At 44.1% G+C, this 25443-nt stretch overlaps 1 protein-coding gene across 1 annotated transcript; it reads left to right on the forward strand.

The window, feature by feature from the left end:
• The first annotated feature begins 18264 nt into the window (after positions 1-18264).
• Positions 18265-19188, forward strand: LOC144763002 (olfactory receptor 2G3-like). The gene has a single exon (XM_078648315.1). It carries the CDS (start codon positions 18265-18267, stop codon positions 19186-19188), a length of 924 nt encoding a protein of 307 aa, XP_078504441.1.
• Positions 19189-25443: the final 6255 nt, after the last annotated feature.

The following is a 25443-nucleotide window of genomic DNA, read 5'->3' on the forward strand; positions in this document are numbered from 1 at the left end:
CCTAAGTGCTGTGGAATTAAGGTTGTGTGGCTGTTTTCATCTGTTGCCTAGGCTCAAGCCGCCGTATGCAAGCTCCCTATGTGCGCCTGCATGGGCCTTTTGTGGTACGGCTCGTGGTATATCCCACTCTTCCGCTTGCTCTTACTCTGCTGCTTCTGTGGAAACTAGCTTCAGCCTTCGAGCCAACCCTCTGCCCTCACCCTTACCCTGCCTTGCCTTGGAGGTTACTCCTCCCCCGCTCCTTTCTGGGGGCCACCGCTCCAATCCAACCAGCTACGGCCAGCCAGGGAAGGCAAGGCGACAAGGCAGCAAGCCAGCAAGACAGGCAAGGCAACAAGACGGCAGGGCGCCAAGGCAGGCTGCAGGCAGGCTGGCGGGTGGCAGATTCACTCCTGTGGAAGAACGACGGGGGGGGGGACCAATCTCCCCCGCTCACTCACTCGCTCGCTCTCTGCTCTCAGCTCACCTCACGAAGGTGAGAGCAAGGGTGGGGGAAAAAAAAAACAGCGCACTTTTTCCACTCTGCTCCAGCCTCCATTCGGCTCGGCTTGGCTCACCTGCCTCTGACTGCCAAGCCGGAGCTGTCGAGATCTCCTTCTTTTTATCTTCCCAGGTGCGACCACGGCTCCTCTGTCCTCCACTTTCCCCCACTCTTACTGACTGCTGCTGCTGGAGGGGCCGCGGAGGCTTGAGGCTTGAGGAGCGGCTGGGCAGCGTCCTTGATCCTCGCTCGCTTGCCTGCTTGCTCGCACACACAGAACGACGGCCTGGGAAGCACGGAAACCACGGACTGGAATGATGACTAATATGTACCACTGTTCTTGATTCTCAGATATGGGACTCATGATGTCTACACCGATTCTCTCCCATGGCATGGATTGGCATGGAATGGGGTGCAAGGCGGGTCTGAATGTTACATCACATATGCGGATGACACTCAGCTGGTGGTCTCCCTTGCACAAAAGAACTGTGAAATGGCTCAGACTAATTTGACGACCTGCATGGAAGAGGTTAAAAACTGGATGACAGTATCGTCACTTAAACTTAACGGTGACAAAACCGAGCTTATGTTGCTCGGCCCGCCAGCTCTGTCTACCATCGACCTCTTATGGCCCACCAGCCTGGGTACACCACCCATCCCGAAAGATAACATAAAAAGCCTTGGGGTCTGGCTGGATAAATCTTTTACCCTAAACACCCAAGCAACCAAGACATCGGAGACCTGCTTTGGAATCATTAGGATGCTGAAGAAAATTCTCCCGCTCCTACCCTTTGAAGCCAAGCAGGTTGCGGTACAAGGCTTAATACAATCTCGACTAGATTTTAGCAACGCCTTGTACCTAGGGGCACCGGAGTACGTCCTGCAAAAACTCCAGCGGACGCAGAATTGTGCAGCACGCACACTACTCCAGCTCCCGCGAAGAGCGCCTGTAGAATCCGGGATGAGGGCTCTGCACTGGCTCCCTGTCAGGGAGAGAGTTAAATTTAAAGCCATGTGCATTTCCCACCAAGCCTTCTGGAAATCTGGCCCTAAGATTAACTATCCTCTGCTTTCCCCCTACCACCCCAGCAAACAACTTCGCTCTGCCAACGCCTTTTTGGCTGTAGTTCCTCGGATTAGGAGATCCAGAGCTGGTGGTAGGTCTTTTACTTTTAACGCCGCCAAACTATGGAACTCTCTCCCTCTACATCTAAGATCCAATCCCAATCTGTCAACTTTCCGTAAGCAGCTTAAAACATTCCTTTTTACCAAACTAAACTAACTCTAGACTGCCGTATCATGATGCACTTTTCTTCTTTTTCAGCGCTTGGACGCCTGAGGGCAGCAGTCGCGCTTTATAAAACCCCTTTTCATTTCATTCATTTCATTTCACCTGCGTTTTATCTGATTTGACGCAAAGTGTGCAATCCCTGACCATTCTCTCCACCTCTAAGCTAATGCCCGGCCACCAGTAATTGTTTTTGACCCTGTTCTTTGTTTTTGCAATACTTAAATGTCCTTCATGACACAAACTTTGTATCCTCATTCTAAAGCTTTTAGGAGGTACAACCCTACCACTCCTTAATAAAAATCCATTCTCCTGTAACAATTCGTCCTTTACCTCCCAGAAGTGTCCTAGTGGTTCGGGTAATTGGCTTTTGCATGTCCATGCATCAGTTAGCATATTTATAACTTGATGTATAATGCTGTCTTTGTTTTGCTCTGTGAGCTATTCTTCTTTTGATATGCAGTTGAAATGTTCTCGAACATTGGCTATGCTTGTCTTCTCTGTTTCTGAGATGTGGTCATTGTCTGTTGTTCCGAAAGGCAACCTACTCAGAAAGTCTGCCACCATGTTCTTCACTCCCAGGACGTATTGAATGTCGTACAAGAAATCAAACAGCTGCACAGATAGCCTGGCCAATCTTGTTGATGCATTATATAACCGATTCGTTGTAAACACCTTGGTAAGGGGCTTGTGATCTGTGCATAGAGTGACTCTGCTGCCCCAAACAAACTGCCTGAAATGTTCTAAGGCCCACATGAACGCTAGTGTTTCACGCTCAATGACTGAGAATGTTTCCTCAGCAGGAATCAGTGAATGTGAAGCAAAAACTATAGTGTATTCCAAACCCTTGGTATCTTTTTGGGTGAGTACTGCGCCCAATCCCTTAGAACTAGCGTCTGTAGTAATAAAGTTGCTCAGTGATGGCTCAAAACCTTGCATTGGTAACGCAGTGCACATTTCCTTCTTGAGGGCCACAAAGGTTTTGTTACACGCCTCTGTCCATTCAAACTTGTTTCGCCGTTTGAGCAGTTGTCTTAAATCGTATGTTTTATGTGAAATGTACTTTGCGTAGAACTCTAACATTCCCAGGAAGGATCGTAGCCCTTCCTTGTTTTTGGGAACAGGGGAGTCTTTTATAGATTGGAGGAGTTCTCTTTTCGGGCTGATGCTGTCACCAGTTATCTCATGTCCTAGATAGTTGACGGAGTTGCTTGCAAACTAGCACTTAAGGTACTCGGCAGTTAAACCCCTTTCATCCAAGATTTCCAACACCTGTCGGACCTTGTCGTCGTGGTCTTCTCTTGTCTTTCCTATTACACAATGTCGTCCTGGAAAATTAGAATGCCTGAAAGTCCATCAAAAATGTTGTGTATTAGCCTCTGGAACATCGCGGCTGCCGAAGCCAGGCCGAATGGTACTCTAGTAAACCGGAAACACCCAAAAGGTGTGATGAAAGTGGTTAGCTTCTTGCTTTCGCGATGCAAAGGCACCTGGTGGTAGGCTGACTTCAAATCGATTGTGGAGCACTACTTTATGCCCTTTGTGGTTGCTCACACTTATGTTGGGAAGGGGAAACTGTTCAACTACAATGTTGTTGAGGTCCTGTAGGTCCACACATAGCCACAATTTGTCATTTGGTCATTTTGCGACGACTAGGGGCGTGACCCACTCGGAAGCTTCCACTCTTTCTATGATTACGTCTGCCAGTAGTTTTTCAACTTGAGTTTTTAACTCATCTCTTGTGGCAAACGGGAGTTCCCTGGCTTTGTGTACCACTGGAGTGGAAATTGGCTTGACTTTGTTTTTGTGTTGGTATCCTTTTAGGACACCCACCTCCCCACTAAATACTTTAGGGAATTTGTCCAGTAAAGACTTAGCGTAGTCATCATCGCCTGCTACGCTTAACACAGGGTCTTCCTTGCTAGGGTCCAGGATTATACCAAGATTGCCCTGGTCCACGCACCCAAGTACAGATGGTCCTACTTTGGAGACGTAAAGTTTACCGACAGACTCACACCATTTAAATACAACATTTAGTTTCCTGTAGCCTCACACATCAATTGGTTCATCCGTGAATGACCTTATTATGATGTCTGCCTTTTCAAGTTGTTCCCCTATGATGGGTTTGAACTTTTCTTCCCATATCTTTATGTTGACAATTGTATATGGCAAGCCTGAGTCCGCGACAATGCTGATATCAACACCTCCAATTGTCATGCTGCAGATGGGGTTTTCGTTTTTGTGGTACTTTTTGCACTGACACTATCGACTTGCTCTTCTTCAATGTTTAGTACAAACATGTTGATGTTCGCCACCCGAAAACACCACCAACTGATCCACACCACCAAGAAAACCGCATTCAAGGAACGTCTGGACAACAACCCACACAACAGCAAGGAACTCTTCAACATCGTAAAAGAGCTCTCCAACCCCAACGCCGGAAACAACGACATCATCCCTTCGCAAGACCTCTGCAACTCCCTCGCCGCCTACTTCCACAACAAGATCGCGGACATACACAACAGGTTCAGCACTCAACCGACGCACACCACGACCGAACCACCGCTCCCACAACCACCCTGCGCGCCTGGACCCCGATCAGCACCGAAGACACCATCCACACAATGAACTCCATTCACTCCAGATCTCCGACAGACCCCTGCCCTCACCACGTCTTCAACAAGGCCGACACTGTCATCGCACCCCACCTTCGGGACATCATCAACACCTCCTTCGACACCGCGACCTTCCCGGAGAGCTGGAAGCACGCCGAACTCAGCGCCCTACTTAAGAAGCCATCAGCGGACCCCACCGACCTCAAGAACTACCGCCCCATCTCGCTGCTCCCATTCCCGGCAAAAGTCATCGAGAAGACCGTCAACAAGCAACTGGCCACCTTCCTCGAGACAAACTGCTCCCTCGACCTCTCGCAGTCTGGCTTCCGGGCCAACCACAGCACCGAGACCGCCCTGATCGCAGCTACCGATGACATCCGAGCCCTGCTCAACAACGGAGAAACAGCGGCCCTCATCCTTCTGGACCTACCCGCGGCCTTCGACACTGTCTGCCACCGTACCCTAGTACAGCGCCTCAGCAACGTCGGAATCCAGGAGAAGGCACTGGAGTGGATCATCTCCTTCCTCGCCGGAAGGACACAGAGAGTCCGCCTCCCCCCGTTCAGATCAGAAGCCACCAAAGTCACCTGCGGCATCCCTCAAGGCTCCTCGCTCAGCCCAACACTCTTCAACGTCTACATGAGCCCCCTCGCAACCATCGCACGCCAGCACAACCTCAACATCATCTCCTACGCCGACGACACCCAGCTGATCCTCTCCCTCACCAACGACCCCGCCACCGCCAGAGCCAACCTTCACGAAGGGATGACAGACGTTGCCAAATGGATGATGAACAGCCGCCTGAAACTGAACTCGGACAAGACGGAAGTCCTCATCCTGGGATCCTTTCCCTCCGCCTGGGACGACTCCTGGTGGCCCCCCGCCCTGGGCAGCGCACCCAAACCCACAGACCACGCACGCAACCTGGGCTTCATCCTGGACTCCTCCCTCTCCATGACCAGACAAGTCACCGCCGTCTCCTCGTTGTGCTTCAACATCCTGCGCATGTTACGTAAGATCTTCCGATGGATCCCCACCGAGACCAGGAAGACGGTCACCCAGGCCCTCGTCACCAGCCGTCTGGACTACGGCAACTCCCTCTACGCCGGAACCACCGCCAAACTCAAGAAGAGACTCCAGCGGATCCAGAACACCTCAGCACGACTCATCCTGGACATCCCCCGCCGCAGCCACATCTCCGGGCACCTGAGAGACCTGCACTGGCTCCCGGTCAACAGAGAATCACCTTCCGGCTCCTCACCCACGCACACAAAGCCCTACACAACCAAGGCCCAGTATACCTCAACAGCCGCCTCAACTTCTACGTTCCCAAACGCCAGCTTGGATCGACCAACCACGCCCTCGCCGCCGTCCCCCGCATCTGAAGAGCCACCACAGGAGGAAGGTCCTTCTCCCACCTGGCCGCCAAGACGTGGAACTCCCTCCCGACCCACCTCCGTCTGACACAGGACCACCTCGCCTTCAGGAAGCAGCTCAAGACCTGGCTGTTTGAGCAGTAGCAGACACCCCCCCCCCCCCCAGCGCCTTGAGACCCTCCGGGTGAGTAGTGCGCTATATAAATGCTGTGATTGATTGATTGATTGATGTTGTCTTCATCAGACAGGTCTTGGATATCTGCTTCAACTTCATCCACCACCTTTACAGAACGTGAGTTATGTCTTCTGCACACTTTGAAGAAATGGCCTATTACTCCACTATGTGTAAACTTCAACTTGCGAGCAGGACATTTAAAGTCATTGGCCATATGGGAGGTGCTCCCACACCTGTAACAGCGTCCCTTGTTGATTGTCCGGCCCTTGTAAGATGTATGTTTCGTATTCTATTTATTCCAGGTCTGCTTAGAGTTGTACCTCCGTTCAGTTACTTTATTAACGGTTTCACCCTCTTTTTTCTCCTTATTCTCTGTCAAAACTGCCTTAGCGCAATGGCCTGTGAGCTCAGCTTTCCTTGCAATGACAATGATATTTTGTAAGGGATATTCACCCTTGGCCCACAAACTGTCCTGGATGTTAGAGTTGGACCCCTGCATGACTATTTGGTCCCTTATAAACTCGTAGTGCAGACAACGAAACAGCAGTTGATGGCAAGATTTTTAAGTGCAGAGACAATGTCGTCAATAGATTCCTCCTTCCCTTGTTTTCTATGAAAGAATGTATATCTGTCCACACCAACACAGACTGTAGGCTTGTAATATGTATTCAGGTCATCTATTGCATTAGTGAAGATGTCACCCTCATTCTCTGCTCGCACCTTCTTAGTTATGGCCTTATGCACTTTTAGTCCACCAGCGCCCAAACTAAGCATAAGCATTTTGTATTTCTTTTCTGCTTTCACCTCCTCATCCTCTTCTAATGTTGAGATGTAATTAAGGAAATACTCTCTCCATTCCTCCCATTTAAGAGAAGGTTCGCTACCTGCACGTTTGAATGTTTCTGGTGGTGATAGGTTCCATATATAACCTGTAACCATGCTGGGGTTTGGGTCTGTCACAGAGTGTATATATTTTTGTACATTTTATGTGAGTAGTCTCCACAGTATTTGGTTAACTTCAACACTACTTATGATATACAGACTGCTGTGCTAATGAGGGTTCAGAGTGTGTCGAAGGGGCTCCAATGTGTGTTGATTTTGTACACAAGCAAGTGCACCCTGCCCATTAAATGTTCGATTTTATCTCTATGCAGATTTCAATTATATATATATATATTTTTTTTTTAAAGTTACTACGCTTAAACACTGATGTACCTTCTGTTTTCTTTTTTTCTCTGTTGTTAGTTTTCTTTGAATCTGCTGTACAAGGGTGCTCTATGAGGATGCCGATGATCCGGTAATTTCCCTCAGCAAAGTCGAATGTTTATGTATTTTTCAAAATGGCGCAGCGTAGCGTTCGTGGTACATCATCCTGTAAACTAGACTGTATTTTTAGTTCATACCAAGATGTCTGCCACGTTGCGTGAATGCGTAGTCACAGATTGAGGAGAATTTACAGCTGACAGTGACGCAGAATGCAGCTGACGGTTGCTCTTGGACATTGGAATGTCTTCTGACAGTTGAACTGTCACTTAGGAATTCCGTTGGTACTAAATGTACTTTTTAATGCTCCCAAGTGAGGTAAACTGAGGAAACTTCTATTATTTTTTTTGAGTTTCATCCAGTCTGGACTTTCTTCTGTGATAAACATTTTCCTTCTGTTATTTCTTTTTTGAAATATGCAATTTGATGTTCAATGTCCCAGTTGTCCAATAAACCACTTCAATTCTTCTGACATACAGCCATACTTGCCCGAGGTGTAATGCTGAACGGGCGGGTTTCCTTCACCTGGCCTGGGAATGCCCCTTAGTACATGACTTTTGGGTCGAGGTGGTGGCGCACATTACCCGGATTACGCACCTTGCGATCCATCTGGAACCGATTCACTGTTTGCTGGCGCTAGTGCCAAAACCCAGGAAGAGGGGTCTGTCCTACAAATTACTGCAACTCCTGTTGGTTCTGGCGAGAAGGCGGGTGGCCATTACTTGGATGGGACAGAGGGCGCCTGAAATCTCCAGTTGGTTACGGGACGCTAGGGAATGGGCCTTAGCGGAGGAGTCACATATGCAGAGCTCACGAAGGGATGGGAAGCTCCAGGATGACTTACTCGCTTGGAGGGCCATGTGTATCGAGGGGATGGAGGAGGTTGACTCTGACGCTACCAGCGCGGAGCTGTTTTCCTCCGCTTCCTCGGAGTCTGATGTTGCTGGGGAGGGTTCTGGGGTGTAGTGTCTTGAGGTGATGTAGCAGTACCCTGAGTCATGCCGATATTCCTTGTTGCGTACACTTGTTTGTCATTGTGATTACCATCGACCACGTTCTATTATGAGGTTCGCTCGGAAATGGGCCCTTGCCTATATCTCCTTCTGTGATTGCATCAATGCCACAAATGCCGTTCATGGGGTTCTTGTTCTTGTTCTGTTTTTGTTTGGACTGGTAGAGTATCATCTAAGAAAATTGGCGAAGAAATTGATATTGACCAGGGGATTCTGGGAGCACAAGAGCAAATCCCTTTCATTGTTTCGCAGGTTTCACGAGTTGCCGCCCTGCCTCCGGGATGTGGGCCGTATCTGGCTGTGTACCTCCTTTTGGATCTGACCTTCCTGGTCCGTATGTGTTAACTGCCTTGTTGCTTGTATGATTTGTGCCTCTTTATTTTACTCGCCGCCAAGAAATAAAGTTTAAAAAAAAAAAAAAACAATTCTTCTGACATACGCCGTGGTTGTACTAATATAATGCCGATAAAGATATAGATTTTCTATTTTTTTTTACGCACATACAACCATTCTGTTGTTTTTTTGTTTCTTTTTAAGTTTGTAAGTCCGTTTGACAGAGAGTACACCTAACACCGCAATGTTGACTGATCTTGGCGTCTTTTCTTTTTCAATCCTGCGTAGTATTTTCAGAAAGTATCTTCTTTGCTTTAGTATTTTTACTTCTTCCGGATGTCATTCAATTTTATATTCCTTTAATTTACGACCTTGTTGGAGCGTAATCTTCATTTGATGAAAATGCTCAAATAGTAGGTTCACATGTTACTGATCGTCGCCACTTTGTAAAGAACTCCCGTTGGCTCGTAGCAGTATGTGAATTGAGTGCTTTATTTACTTCACCAACACATGCTCCTACAGAACATCGGAGCGTAGGTAAAGCGGCTGCTGCTCGGTCATCAGCTGCCACTTCTGATCACGTATGCTCCTAAGCGTAGCCTGCGCTCGCTGGGACAGCATCTGGTGATCGTACCACGGACTAAACTCTGCCGTATTGGCGGTCGCTCTTTCCGGGTCATGGCAGCCAAGCTATGGAACTCCTTACCGGAATGGAGGATCTGCTGGCATTCCGGAAAGCCATTAAAACCTTCTTCTTCCTGTTATCTTAGGGCTTGCGACTATGGTGGGCTGGCTCTTAATTGAATCTGTATCCTTTAGATCTAGTAGCGCCGTGATGCCTCTTTGCTGGAGCAGCAGTGCGCTTAGAAATCATTTAACATAACAAATCATTTAACATAACATAACTGTCAAAAGTTGCCAGTTGGCAGCTAGTGATAGAACAGACGGTACCGTGTCTGCGCAAGGACACATGGGTGCAATACAAGAACAGTGTCCTCGCAGGGACAGAAGTATGTAAATCACAACACTCCTTTCCACAAACCAAACTCCATACACACATACCTTGGAAAATTTCACAAATAAATAATGAGTACTTATCTGCACAAGAAGAAGCCAACAAAAGAGGAAGAAGATGGCGGGTGACAGGAACTTATGGGACACTAGAGTTCTTTTCAATTATTTGGTGTTGAGGTTCTATTCTAAAGTTCTTAAAGTGCTGCTCAGAAGTGGTAAATAAAAGCATTATGCATTATTCTAGCCTCTGTTTTGCCATAAAATCGGGGACACAGCCATTCTCCAAAGAGGCTTTGTACAAGGCCATTAGGGCAGGCAGTATGACCTCTCCTCCATCCAGCAGGATGTTTATTGGGGCTAGATCTAAGAGTTATCCCGATTTGATTGTACTTGCTTCCCCTAGAATGTCATTTATGCTCAGCCTAGGGAATGAAGAAAGTTCTGCTGAGGGCTTCCTATCAGCTGTACTATATTTTGTAGTGTTTGTGGGAGTCTGACAGCACTGCTAGCGAGTCATATATCTGTCTAACTTTACCAAGAAGTAGTTTGCCAGCTGCTCACATCGCTCGATAGAAGGGGGAGGACCTCATTTGGTTTTAGGAAAGAGTTGACAGTGGTGTATATTACTTTAGAGAGATGTGCAGCCTGCCTAATTTTGTCAGCAAAATAACTCAGTTTTGCCCTACGGATTGTGTAGTGATATTTCTTTAGGGTGTCTTATAACCGTTTTTGTTTTCCTCATCATATTGGCACGTCAATTTTGTTTCTTGTCTCTTATTCTCTTTCTTTAGTTCTTTTAGTTTGGAGGAGAACCAGCATATATTCGTTCTATCACGAGGGGTTCAACAGGCTCTCCTAGGATCCAGGGTTTCTAAAGTAGAGTTTATCCAGTCCTTAAATGCTAGATAGGAGGTTAATACATCACCATCTAGCTCAGGAATGGACTTTCTCAGAGCTGTGGCCAGCTCGGAGTTTCCAATTTTGACCATTGTCTTGAAGTTTTGGGAAGGACTCTATTGGGTTTAAGCGTTTCAGCTTTGGGGATAGCGAACTGGACTAACAGATGATTGGACCACAAGATTGGCAAAGGGGCATATGCCTTCGAGGACGGAATGTTTGAAATGATGAGGTCCGGATTGTTACTCTTTGAATCGGAGGGAAGTCCCGCCGATGGCATGAGTTATATTGTCGATAGATCATGTTTAAGATCATCGGCCTGTGTGCACACATTATCGTCAATGTTTAAATCACCTAATAGCATAAAATTAGCTGATGAGAGACTATATGCAGCTATAATTTCTGGTAAGACCTCTACACATTTTTTTGCAGGCCCTGAAGGAAGGTATATTAGCAAACACAAAAAGGTAAATGTAATTGAAAGTTTAATTGAAAAAAACAAAATTTTGGCAATGTCAATGTAAGATGACATACATTCGAGGTGTTCTTTAAAAATGATGTCTACCCCACCCTTTTTCTTCCCAGGTCAGTAATTTCCAGCAATTACCTATACAGGTGGAAGGGAAATCACAATGTCAGGCCAGCTATCCTCAAGTAGCCATGTTTCCATGAGAAAGAGGGCTTTGTGGCCTTTTTCTTCCGATAGTGTGAATAGCTCGAGCTTATGTTTGGAAACTAAGATTGTGTGATTACAATTTGGACACTAACTAGGCAGGGAAGCTAGGTCCACGTTGTGAAGGCAGATTTCCTTAGATGGCTGAATGAGACTTTTTTGTATCCTTTTCTAGGTGTAACTTTAGTACTTTGGGACTCAACGTTTTAAAAAAATGTTTTTTTTACTATGAAGGGGTATTTTATTTTAAGTTTGAGCTTAGGACTATTCTTACAAGCCCAAATAACTAAGACATTTTATTGTTTTCATTGAAATTCCTTATTTTTAGATGTCAGTTTGCTTAAAAATGATAAAATGATAACTCGCTCAGTTATTTTGCAACCAGTTACCACAAGTTGCCGTTGCCACTGCTAAACTTGCCTGATACTATCTGTACCACAGCGGGGGAGAGGGACTTCATTCCCCACGCTGCAAAGCGGCGTGCACACCGCCAACGTCATTTCCTGTGCCCCGAGTTGCTCAAATAGCGGCCAGGGCTCCCACAGTGTGGGAGCTCAGTTATTTTGTCACCAGTTACTGCTAGTTGCCGTTGCCACTGCTAAACTTGCCTGATACTATCTGTGCCACAGCGTAGGAGAGGGAATTAATTCCCCACGCTGCAAAGTGGGGCACACGCCCCCAATGTCATTGCCTGCGCCCGGAGGCGCTCAAATAGCGGCCAGGGCTCCAGCAACGCGGGCCTGCCCTGGACGCGCCTGTCGGTGGCCGAGCAAGGCTGGGCTGGGCCACTCCCTTTGGTTTTTCCTATGAAGGATTCCATCAAGTAGAGTGGAATCCTCTACTGTAAGAAAAAATGGGTAAGAGGAATCTACCGCCCTCTGTGGGGAAGCCACATACAAATAACACGCCTACTATGAAATACTTAAAATCAGCTGTGGGCATGTCCGATAGCGAGAATGTCCTCGAGGAGAAAAAACTAGCAGCTACTAAAATAGCATTATATGCCGCTTTGAAGGAATCGCTATCGGAGGGAGGACACAACCCGATGTTTTATCTGTGTAAAGGGAACGAGAAAACACCAGAGATAGAGTTAAAGTTGCCAGGTGACAGTATATCCGCTAAGGATACCAATCCGAATTGAGATATTCCATGTATCTTGACATCTTTTTGGAGATCTCAGTATTATCCAACAATACAGATTTTGTCTCACCCCCAGCAAATAAAGCGAAACAGTTATCTAAATTGAAGAATGGCCTGAGGAAAAGAAGACCGTGAGGTCAAAAGTAAAGCAAAAGCTAAAAAAAGGATGCCAATCTGTTGAGGCGCCAAAGGGTAGAGTAATCCAATAGATCGTGTTCAAGGGACTCAAAAGCTCAAAACTTTATTAAACAAACTACATTCTAAATTGGACAGTATTGATCGACGTGTAATGGCTGGCAGATATAAAGTTGGTTCAAAAAGACGTGAGCTCCTTGAAGGAACTGGTGTCGGGATTAACATCTCTAAAAAATCTGAGAAAGCCAATTGTGAGTGACAATTCGCCAACAATGCCAAAAGTGGGTTGGGAGGTGATAATAGCCGCTGCTCAATCCAATCCAGAAATTATTTCTCCTAGCCAATTCTGAGGGATAGTACAAACCCTCTATCTATCTAACATCAATGGCCGGCCAAGGAATTAAAGCCCTCTCTTATAGGACCAGCAAAAGTTAATAAGAAGGATATTCTGAGTAGAACTATGCCATATGTTATTATTCTTAAAAATGTACATAGTTTGGAAGATAAGTGTAGTGAATCATATGAACACTAAAAAAACAAGTGATACACTGGATTGCTTTAAAAACTAATATTGACACTAATGTACTACAATACAATATAATATTGTTGAGGAGAGTGAACTGGGTGGGTAGCTCTAGGAAACATTGTTCAGGAGATTGTGTAGTGGTGAACTACTGTAGCAGGGAGTTGGTGAAGAATTTGTCGGAGGTATTAATAAATAATGCAACAGCGATAAATTGTAACATGGACGATCACAAACCTGCTGTCCCTTTAGGCTTTTCCAATGGGTCAAGTCACAAAAAATGTAAGCTTTCCTAACATGCATAAAGAAGTTCTTATTGTCCCTACTTATAACAGGTATGAGTTGCTCAGAAGCTGTAGCGAGATTGACTGACTCAATAAGGACGTGAGTAGTTTTTTTGATAGACCAAGGGAGTGCAATCTTAACACTAATAAATTAGGATGGGGGCTCCTGCGTACAAACTATAAAGGAGGCCCGATGTGAACCTGCGGCTAACACTACGGTTGAAAGCCCTAATAGCTCCTCCAATGATCTAGAGGAAGGTGTACTGAGTATACAAACCCACGAGTCTTCGAATATTATGTTGTGGAACATGGGAGGAATTAAAAATAAGATAAATAATGAAGGATGGCAAAAAAACGATAGAGGGTTGTGCAGTAGTCATGATTCAGGAAACTTGGAACACTGAGCCCTTTTTTTATTAATGGTATTTAGGTAATCTGTTCTAAGGCTACCCGATCTACAAAGGGGAGAACAAAAGGAGGTTTAGCAACCCGAATTGCTCTTACATCGCCTTTGATATTAAAGAAAGTTAATATCAAGTCACAGTATTACCAGCTGTTACACCTTTATTCGGGAGGGAAACAGACTATTGTCCTGATTAACTTTTATAATAATATTATTGATAGTACCCGATCTGGGGTTATCAAGGAATTAGAGAATGATTTGGATCATATTGTAAAGGATTTGGGGGGAGGGGGGTATCCCCTTATATGGGTGGGTGATTTTTATTGGAAATTTGTAATATTGTAGCGGGAGAAAAATGCCTGTGATTGTTTTGGAGATTGATTTTACACTTTCCACACGATACCTATGGGGATGTAATAAATAAAACCATTCACAAGTATAATTTAGTGGTCTTAGAACTAGAAGATCTAGATGGAGAAATAGCTATACATACTTATGTAGGGGTGAGATCATCGTAAAGTATTGATCACTTTATTGTGTCAGCTAAGTGTAAGGGTGAGGTAGAAAAATGTTCAGTCTGTGCAAGTCTGTTTAGAGATCACCATCCACTAATCCTGACCCTGAGGCTTAGTATGATCCAAAAACCCAGGGGTAAAGCATCAGACATAGATATTAAGATCCAAGGAAACAATGGAGTTTCCATTAAATGGTCTGGTGTAAATCCAACAACCTGTATGGCTAACCTGAAAGGGAAAAAATGTGACAACGATGTTTGTATGGAATTCAAAATAGCCCTTAAAGTAAAACCTAGAGATAGTGTTAAAGTGAGGAAAGATTATAAAAAACCTGTGAATCATAGGAAAGATGAAATTCAGGAGGATGCTTGGGATAATCTAGTGCAGACTGTGGAAACAAGAGATGCAGCATTATTTTGGTTGATAATTGATCAGCCTTTCTTAAAAGAAAATACAACAGTGAAAATGTAATATGCTGTGACAGCTGAAGACCGGATTACACATGTTGACCATATTTTTAACCCAGAAGCTGCTAAAGTCACCAATTAAAAAAACAGTAAATTCATTTTAGTTGAACCCGTAAAATCACTACCAATTGCTCCTGAGGAAATTAAATCTGCCCTACAAAAAAGTAGTAATGGCAGAGCCGCTGGACCAGATGGGGTACCCATTGATGTTTTTAAATGTAATATTGATTTTTGGATCCCTATCATGTCGAATAGTTTTAATGCTGCTTTAGGGGGGTATTACCAGCTTCCTAGGCAGAAAGTATTATAGTTCCCATATTCAAAAAAGGTTATAGAGGGAAGGCGAGCTGCTGCCGCCCCATATCCCTTCTTGATTCCACCTCAAAAACTGATGGGCAGAATTTTGCCTGGGAGGTTGGAACAGTAGGCCGATGAGAACAACATTCTCTCAGAAGCCCAGTATGGTTTCAGAAGGGGTATTGGAACAGTGGAACAGTGTTTAAATCTGGAGTTAATAATAGGAAAGTATACCCTAACTGAGGAAGGAGTCTTACATCTTTGTTTCGTAGATCTGACGAGTGCATTTGATCTCGTAGATCTGACGAGTGCATTTGATCTCGTTAATCATGCCAAAATGTGGCAAATCCTGAAAGAGCTAGGAGCACCTATTGATATTATTATATACTTTTTATCCCAGATTTACACCTTCTTAACCTCTAGAGTAAGGTTTGGAATGATAGGTGAATGTACAAAGGATTTTAAGGTCACACGCGGATTACGTCAAGGTTGTGTATTGGCTCCTCTCCTCTTTTCTTTTTATAGTTTAATAATGTGGATCGTTTTTTTCAAAAGCAAACAGTGGATACCCCAAAAGTTAGAACACGCACATCTCCTGTATTACTCTATGCAGACGATGCTGTCCTGTTATCCAGGACAGCTAATGGACTACATTGTCTAATAGAAAAAATGTGCCCTGTAAATGTCAGAAAAAGATCTACTTTTAAATCTTAGAGAAAACCCAGACATGACATGTGGGAACAACAGGCTGAAGCATAGACCTCATAATTTCTTAATTATGTTTGCTTTTTAATAGCAAAGGCACCTGGGATACACACATTAAATCATGTAACTTAAAATGTTTAAGAACTATCAAGAATATTTTCAGATTTTCAGCTAAGTTAGGAAATAAACCCGTAAGGGAAATCCTTACTTTGTATAAAAGTAAATGCTTGACAGGTGCTTCTTATGGGGCAGCTATATGGGGAAGGGCAAATATTGTGTCCTTACAAACCCAAGAAAATACATTTATAAAAAGAGTGCTGGCTGTTCCGAAGTCCAAAGCTAATTTTATAGTTCATAAAAACTGTCTGTATCGTACATCATCGATTTTATTAATATATCAGGACTTACATTTTGAAGAGGAATATGGGCGAAAGAAGAGACAAAATTAACTAAAGATTTATTAATGGATTGTCTGACCCTTGACCATAGCCGAAAAATCCCTTGGCTAGAGCATATTAATAAATTACTAACATATTGTAAGATAGCATTTGATAAAGCGAATCCTGTGCTTATTAAGGATGTTAGTAAAAGTGATTTGAAGCTGAGATATAATACTGCCAAGGATTGTGATAGAATGGAAGACGCAAGTTGAACACAAAGTGTTATTTCTTATTGCGATATCCCATTTGTGGTGGGTATACCAACATACCTGGTCGTGGAAAGAAAATGTCAGCATAGATTTTGTTTAACAAGGCGGAAACTTGGTATATTACATTATATCACAGCATTCTCTAGCAAGGAAAAGTGGTCTTATAAATTACCAAACTGTCCTTGTGATGGAAAACCCCTCAGTCTACTTTGCATTTTTTATTGTTCTGTAGGTTTTATACAAATACCAGGAAACCCGTTTTAAAACCATTATTTTGAACTAATAGGCTTTTCCATTACAAATATGCCTTTAACTTTTTATTTAGTTTAGATAATATGAAACTGTATACTCTGTTATCTCTTTCATACAAAGGGCGTTTAGGATAAGAAAAGATTTGTCCCATCTAGATGCTTTAATGTATGTAAAATCAAATGAATACTCTGATTTCTGTACATTAAACGCACAGTATATCATACAGACTCTACCTATGTTATATACCAGCATTTTGCACATTATGCATTTTTTTTACACATAGGCTATTTCTGCACATGTAAAGCATATATTTGATAATGATAATCATAATGTTAGAAATCATTGGTATTTTTTCTGTTAAAACTGTATGTATCTGAAAACTATTCTTTTTTAATTAGAATATTGTAACTTTTTGTATGCTTTTATAGTTGTAGATTTTACACTGAACAAAGCTGATTTGATTGATTGATAACTCGCTATTTGTGACTCATAGTAAAACCATATCTGATTGTTTTATATGACTGTAATGATACAAGGAGTTATTGCCTCTTTACTATCATTACAGATCTGTATTGAGCATATTGAGTTCTTGTGCACTCTTATGCCTCATGTTCTGCAATTGTTGCATTTTTTGGGGCAATCAAATCAAACATTTAGTGAAGGTGACATCTGGAGGGAGGAAACCAAAGAGCATTCGAAAACGTTTAGAATATGGGGTAGCAGCTATGGACCTCTCTGGAGTCCTTTGTTTGGCAAATACTTCATCATTATCAAAGATCTTTATTCAGATATTGAATAATCCATAAAAGATTCATTAAATAGATTTCACATATCAGAAGTTATCATGAAATCATTAAAAAACATTGCTATTTTTACAGATCAAATTATGTATGTTACATGAAAAAGTGCACAATTCTGCTCTGCTCTACTTATGAAAAATGGTATAAACGACTTCCTGTTAAAAAACAAAAGTATACCCTGGGCAACATTTCTTATAAACAAATAGTGGCTTATTTGTATGCCTTAAATCAATTTAGACTATTATTCAATATTCTATGACTATTATTTACTTGATAAAATATGTGTTTGAGAATATATGTTCAGCCAGGTCAAAAAGAATCATAATGGTATTTAATTTTCGTATCTCATCTCGTTTAGAGTTGTTAAAATTTTCCTTCCTTCTATTGTAACCAGATTGTACAGCTCATTGTAATTGCTCACATTGCTGTCCTCCACCTGAAAGGAAGTCAGCTGCGGTGCTGATGTCGCCCGCGACATATTCAAGTTTAAAAACGAAGCTTTGCAGGCCTAATATCCATCTAGCTACCCTAGGTGTAATGTTAGCTGAGCCTTTAGAACTGAACATGTAAATGAGGGGCTTGTGATCGGTGCGAACAGTGAAGTTTATCACCCACAGGTAGAATTTAAAATGTTTAATCGCCCAAAAGCAGGCCAGAGCTTCCCTCTCTGTGACGGAATAGTTCCTTGCTGAATTGTTGAGGGTGCGGGAAGCGAAAGCAACAATGCGTTCTCTCCCACTGATGATGTGAGGGAGGGTTTCTCCTAGGCCTTTAGGCCAAAGGACAAACAGCTCAATAATCTAGGTGGGTAAAAAGGCAAAGAAAATCCAAAATCTGTATTTCATACACCCTTCTGAGCTTCATTGGTTTACAAAAATATAAATAATTAACTCATTTAGAGTACACTGAATATTTCTAATTATTGCAAATACTTGTATTTCCTACAGGTAAGACGAATGGTCTAAAATGGATAAGTGGAACGGAAGCCATGTATCTGAGTTCATACTCCTGGGACTAACTGATGATCCACAAATGAAAATACTGATCTTTGTGGTATTCCTCATTATATACTTGTTCACTATCAGTGGAAATATTACACTGATAATCGTGTGCATCAATGAGCCTCGCCTCCATAAGCCTATGTACTTCTTCATAGTCAACCTGTCATTCCTGGACCTTTTCTACTCAACCATCTTCATCCCCAACACATTGGCTCATCTCTTTATGAAAAGATGGATCATCAGCCTCGCTGGATGTGCAGCTCATATATATGCTTACTTGGTTTTGGCTTGTACAGAGAGTGTTGTTCTGTCCGTCATGGCTTTTGATCGCTATGTGGCCATTTGCTTCCCACTGCATTACACAAACATAATGAACCCACTGACTTGTACAAAAATGGTAGTTGCTTCCTGGGTAAATGCCATCCTATTGCCAATCCCAGTGATAGCTATGACTCTGGTGTTACCATTATGTGGTCGCAATGTTCTTAACCATTTCGTTTGTGAACTTGTAACTATCATAAAGATGGCATGCGCAGACACATTTATTGTAGAGATTGTCTTCTTTGTGGCTGTGATCATCATTGTATTAATTCCATTTTTTATCATTCTCCTCTCCTATGTTCACATTACTGCTACCATCCTTAAAATCCGCTCTTTCGAAGGCAGACAAAAAGCCTTCTCCACTTGTGTCTCCCATCTGATCAATGTCTCTGTTATGTACGTCACTGCACTATTCATGTACATGAAACCAACACAGAACATCCCTCCAAATGATGCAAAAATGATCTCTGTATTTTACACAATTGGACCTCCACTCTGGAATCCCATTGTCTACAGTCTGAGGAACAAGGAGATAAAGATGGCTCTGCGCAACTCGATAAACATATGATTGCTTCAATGCCAAAACATCCAACATCTTCATATCATGAGTAAGGACATGAGGTGCATCAACGTACTGTGACAGCTATCCCACTGCCTACCAAAGAAGCCACAAAAGGACCTTTTTGCAGCTTCTTTTGTAAGGTTTTCCCGTATTTGAAATCCTTGCAACATGTTTTTCCCCGCTCTTTCTGATCTGGTAGAGACCTCACTGTACTACTAATCCAGTGGTGTGTGAAAATCCGAGCCCTGCCTTGGTCTCTCCACCGTGCCCTCACTTTCAGTTACAGGTTTTCTTTTGAGTGAGTTGTTTTTTTTGGTTGAGTTGGTTTAACAGCTTTATAATTCCACACGTCAGGCAAAAACACATATTGGCTCTGTAATTGCTGGCTGGTTCGAACTCTAGGATATGGTGGTTTTGGGCAGTTGCACAGGGTGGATTGATGGACAGGCCCTGATCTGTGCATTATGTCACAGCCTATTTTTACTGAATGAGTGCTTATGGACAGAGATGTTGTTGTGATGCATGCAATGCTGGGCTGGCTTAAGGTATTGCTGCCCTCAGTCAAAAAATGTCATATATGCCCATCAGTCTTTTGAGTCAAATCCGCGCTATATAAAACTCCACCCCCACCCCAAAAAAACCCTATAACCTTTCCACCCTGATCTGGGATCAGTATGCGTAATACACTCTGCAAACGTCATAAGTCTATACAGGTAAACGTATTTCTCAAGCTGCCACCATGTTCAAGGATATACCTGCCAAGCAATGAAGAAATACAAATTAAAGAAAACAAAATTTTAAGAATCATCAATCTCTTAATGTTAATATTTTTACTTCAAACTCATCAGCAATCAGGGATACATCCACTAATGTTTGATGTAGTGTATTGGTTTTTGAGGTCATGTTATATTTTTGTTGGCGTGCTGCTTCACTGTTCAGTCTGATTGAGTGCTCTGTGATAATATAATTATTGTACAACAGATTTAAATGTGGAAAGAACGTTGCAATGCAATTTCCTCTATGGTATGTTGCATGTATCTTTGAAACTTAAGTATTGAGCATACATCTGTCTCAATTAGAAACATTTTAAAACATACTGCATGTTACCTTCATTACTACATTTGAAATGTGTACATTGCACTGTCATTGAGTAAATAAATGGTACTGTATTTAGGATTATGAAAACATCACGTTTTTGTATGTTCAGAGTGGACGATGCTTTGGATCAAAGCCATATATGCATATCAGTAGCTGACTTACTCTTTCACATGGTGTCTGAGAAAGGGACACACCAGCAAATAAACAACCAAGCAGAGGCTGTTTGGTTCCCTTAGATGAAAGAATCCAGCTGCTCCTTATATACTGCGGCCCCAGACAAATGCAGAAGCACCGCAGAGCGGTAACAGGCCTGGCTTTGGATTTCTGGTTATCAGTAATTGCTACCTCACTACTCGTACTCTATTGGCTATAAGTGCTGTCAGAGGCACAGGCGGGGAGGTCACAGCACAGGCACGTCTTTCAGAGCTTTCAGGGCTCTTTCTCTGACTGCTTGTGTGCATAGCTCTCACCGCAGGATCACAAATGCTACCAGACTCCTGGCTCCCAGAGCATTATTGGAGTGCCTCCCCATCCCCTCAGTATTGTCAACCAACCCTTTTGCCTATCAATGAAGAGAAGCGCACTAATGCCAGGCATCCAGTCGAAAAAATTGTATCCATTGATTAAAACATTTTGCTACATGATATCAATGAAATAGAGAAATTTGCCTAGTGTTATATTTCCTGAAGAAATATCGCAGGCATGAAAACAGTGCCTGCCACTTCTCTCCTTTATCCTGGCTTCCGTGCCTATGTCAGTGGTCTTTTTATCAAACTCTTTCTGATCGAGACTACGAGCCGCAGATTTCTCACCTATGAATATTCCCCTGGCATGAGATTGAATACTTAAACATTTTCAGTAGTATCTCCTTGCGTTGGTCGGCCGCGCCATGCGCCTCTGCAAATATGCCGTTCCACTACCGAAATGGTGTGCAGATCCTATATATTCTTGCACTCCAGCGCACTGACAACAGTTCCTTTCATTTTGCACCACAAGATGCTGATATGGAGCTACCTCTTGTCTCTTTGAAACCCTTTCCTCAATCAAAAAATTGTTTTACAGTATACAGGGACATATCTCCTCCCAAAACAACAGGTATGCCTTGTAAAAGCTGTTGTAAAGAAATGTCTGTGATAGATCCTCACCAAATTTGCACGTGGTGCCTGGGGTCAAGCTGCAAGTCTAAGGCCTGTAGTGACTGTGCATCACTAAACCACTGAAGACCTCAAGGCAACACTCTACATTGCCAAGCACTGAGAGACTCTGCAACAAGACCAGTTCAAAATTGAACCGGGTCCCATTCAAGACTTAAAAGTCATCAAAATCATTCTTTTGTTCAGTCTTCTTCTCCATCCAAATCTTTCTGTAAGTCCGCTACTCACTTCCCTGAGACGGCACAAAGGCCGCACCATACAGTCTCACTCCCAAAGTCATTTGACTGCAGAGTTGACGCTGCAATTTGTTCTGGCACAAACAGAATTTCCGGGGCCATCCACTACTCCAAAAGGAGATTGGAGAGTTCTGCAAGACCATGCTCCAATTCTTATGCTAACTGACTCCCTTGGTAGAGCCTGCAGGCCGCACAGAGCCAAGAGGGTCTCAACCTAGGCTAATGCCGGTGGGTTTGCTCTCTGTGAATGTTGGTACCTCTGATCCCATAACAGAGCTAACTCTGGTTCCTCTCTTGACTTCACCTACGGTGTCATGGTCTTCACTGATTCCCAGTGCATTGATGGCGACTCTGTCAATGCCAAAAAATGAGGCGCCGGTCTGACCTCGATCATAGTAACTCCCGCCTTCTGTTAAAGCTCCTATTTCTCCACTTGTTCTACCTCCACAATAACAACCGCACACCCTCCACTCCCTGTTCGGCACTGATTTGTATAACGATTACAATTTGGGTGATGAAATTAGCCAACCTAGCCTAGCCATAAGGAAAATTGGTATGATGACCTGCAGGAGGCTGCTGGCAATGATACCTCTCCTTAGTCAGGTCTTACCTCACCCCTGGCCCTGCTACTGAGGAGAGCACTTCCTTTGATGTGGTTATGTATGGGGTGGCTGAAGTCCTTGACCTCCAGTCCTCCACCATGGAGGCCAAGACCAATGTACTTACGGAAGAGCTAACGCAAACATCTACTGAGTCTCATGCTGTAACTTTATTAATGAAATGGTCCAAACCTTGCTCTGACCACCCGATCAAAGGCCAAATTGCTCGACGCCACAGCCTGGCAACGCAGACCCAACATTGTCTTATCACCCCTCACCTGAAAGCTTGGTGCTGCAGGCATCTGCAAACAAGACAAATCCCAACAACTTCCCTATGACTACCCACAAAAGGTATCCAAAAGAAGATGAGACAATCAGCAAGAAGGTTATCTCAGCCACCAGCTTTGCGTTCAGGTGAGAGAATGCCAGCTGCCTTCTCGGATGCTATTCTCATGCACTTTGGGACTCTGTGGCTTAGGTTCTCCCAGGTGTGCCCAATGATCTCTGACTGGTCCTCGCACAGGCCATACAAGATGGTTGTATCACAAGGGGTGGGCCATTAGCTCTAGTTTTGCCATTCGCCATCACGGTTGACTGCATTCATCTTGGACATGCCGTTCGATGAGACTCACATGTTTGGGACAGGGCAGACTAAGCACTCACGCAGTTTAAGGAGAGCAAGAGAACAGCATGCTCCCTCCGCTCATCTGCCACACCTTACCAGCCACTTCAATCCTGCCGCTGCTTTCAGGGCTGCAGCAAAGGTACCCCATACCATCAGCCAAAACCAACCTCCACTAGGTGCACAACAGTTTCACAGTTTACTGTGGTGAACACCACCCCCGCAGTCACTGTCGTTACCCAGTCCACTACCATCACTGCTGCAGCTCCAGCTGCCAAACCCATTAAGTTTGCCTGTGATGGGAGGCTGCATCTGTAGAACGCTGCCAGGTAGGGCATTCCTTACTTTGGACAGGTGGGTACTGCAGAATATTCGGAAAGAGTATGCTGTACCTTTTATTCTGTGGCCACTGCACATTCCAATTTCCCCCAGTGATTAATGGAGGACCATCTGTCAATCTTGGAGCAGGAAGTGCAAGCCCTTTTGGCCAAAGTGTCTATTGAGAGGGTATTTTTTACCAGAGATAGGATGTGCTTGTTTTTACCTGTGCTTTCTGATGCCCAAGAAGAACCGGGTCCCTTCATCCTATTTGAGACAGGCGTCCTTTAAACACCTTCCTCCGGAAAGAGAACTTCAAAATGCTTTCTGTGGCCCAGGTCTTGCCTGGCCTTGATCTTGGAGACTTGCAGTATGTCTAAACTTTGGGAGATCAGGGGTGCCAGTCTTCACCTACCTCAATGACTGGCTGTTGAAGGTGGGCTCTCCCCAGACAGTCCTCGGCTACCTCCAGACTACAGTGAACGCCCTGTCATTTTTAGAATTCACTATCAATGTAACAATGACCCTTCAGACGTTCCCCTTCATTGGACCCATTCTGAACGCTGTTCTGTTTTGTACCTTTACACCAGGAAAGACTAAGATCCTGATCTTTCAGTCTCAGTACTGAAGTTTAGTGTAGTTGATTCTGAGCCCACCAGGTGAAGCCTTCAAAAGATCATCAGTGGAACTTTGTGGAGTGCGATTGGGTCTGTGCAAGACCCCTCTTCTTTCCACACCTACAGCTCACAGTAGTGACCAATGTATCTCTTCTGGCTTTGGTTGGCCTTCTGGGAGAGGTGGAGAGCCGAAGGCTCAAGTCTCTAGAGGGGTTCCATGTTCCATATCAACTTTCTGGAGCTGAGGGCCATTTGCTTGGCATTGATAGCTTTTCCTCCAACCATCAAGAGAAGGCTGGTTCAAGTCATCATGGATGACACCACTACCATGCGGTACTGCAATAAAGAGGGTGGAATAGGATCACCAACCCTGTACAAGGAAGCCTGGGCCTCTGGAAATGGCTGGAACCCTAAAGAATTTTCCTGGTGGGAAACCACCTGGCAGGCTCATTGAACTCAATTGAGCTGATTTTGAGTCGTCTTTGTCTAGTGGATCGCGAGTAGCATTTACACCTGGAGGTGGTGCAAGATCTCTTTCGTGAACATGAAGAACCTTGGCTCGATCTCTTCGCCACCATCAAGAATTCACAATGTCAGCACTTGGAGTTTCCAAGACGTCTTGTGCTTGGAGATGCAATCGCCTTTAGTGGAATTCAGGACTCCCATATGCCTTACCGGCTAGACCAATCTTGCCCCAAGTTCTCAAGAAGATATCAGACCAAGTCATCCTTGTGTCTCTGGATTGGGCACAGAGTGTATGGTTTCCAGAACTTGTAGGCTTAAGTATCGGTCCTCCAATCAGGCTGTCTCTCTTGGAGGACCTACTGTCACAGCAGCAGGCACAGTTCTGTACCAGGGCCTTCGCAATCTCCACCTTCATGCTTGGAGATTGAACTGCAACAGCTGACCAGATTTGACCTTCCTCCGGAGGTAGTTGATGCCATATTGGCAGTCAGAGAACCCTTGACAAAAACTGTATACGCCTGATAATGCCAGACTAATTCCTGTCTTGGTGCAGCAATCGGCAAATAGATCCTCTCCAGGCAAAGTTATCTGATGTTTTGTTATTAGTTTTAGCTCTAGTCTGGCAAGGCTTTGCTTTAGGCATTGTTAAAGGACACCTTTCAGCTTTTTCAAATTTTTTCTGGCCGCTGAATCCGCCTTCCTTGTTCATTCTCCAGTTTTTTGTTTTTTTAAAGATTTGTTTTCTGCCTCTTCCTTTGTCATGAAGAAGAGGAAGAGTTGTGGTGCAGCGGCCAAGGCAACTGACGCTGGACGCTGGGTATCACGGTTCGATCCCCGGCTCCGGCGGCAGGGGTCTGCCCAGCACCATGTGACTCTGGGCAATAGCTTGCTTAATCTTCTCGACGGCCCCCAGCGCCTTGACACCTTCGGGTAACTGTTTGCGCTTTACAAATACTGGACATTTATGACACATTGGAATTTTTATTTGATCCTTTTATTCCTGATGTGCACATCCTTTAAGCCGCATCATAGCGTTCCTTGTCGCCTTAACTTCGGCATGTGAGTACGCTTCAGGCTGTTTGTCTGAATTTGCTGTGCGCCACCTTCTTTCCAGATAAGCTTCTTTTACGGAGATGGCCATCTTTCTTGCTT

The sequence above is a fragment of the Lissotriton helveticus genome, chromosome 6 (assembly GCF_964261635.1).
Source record: "Lissotriton helveticus chromosome 6, aLisHel1.1, whole genome shotgun sequence".
Lineage (NCBI taxonomy): Eukaryota > Metazoa > Chordata > Amphibia > Caudata > Salamandridae > Lissotriton > Lissotriton helveticus.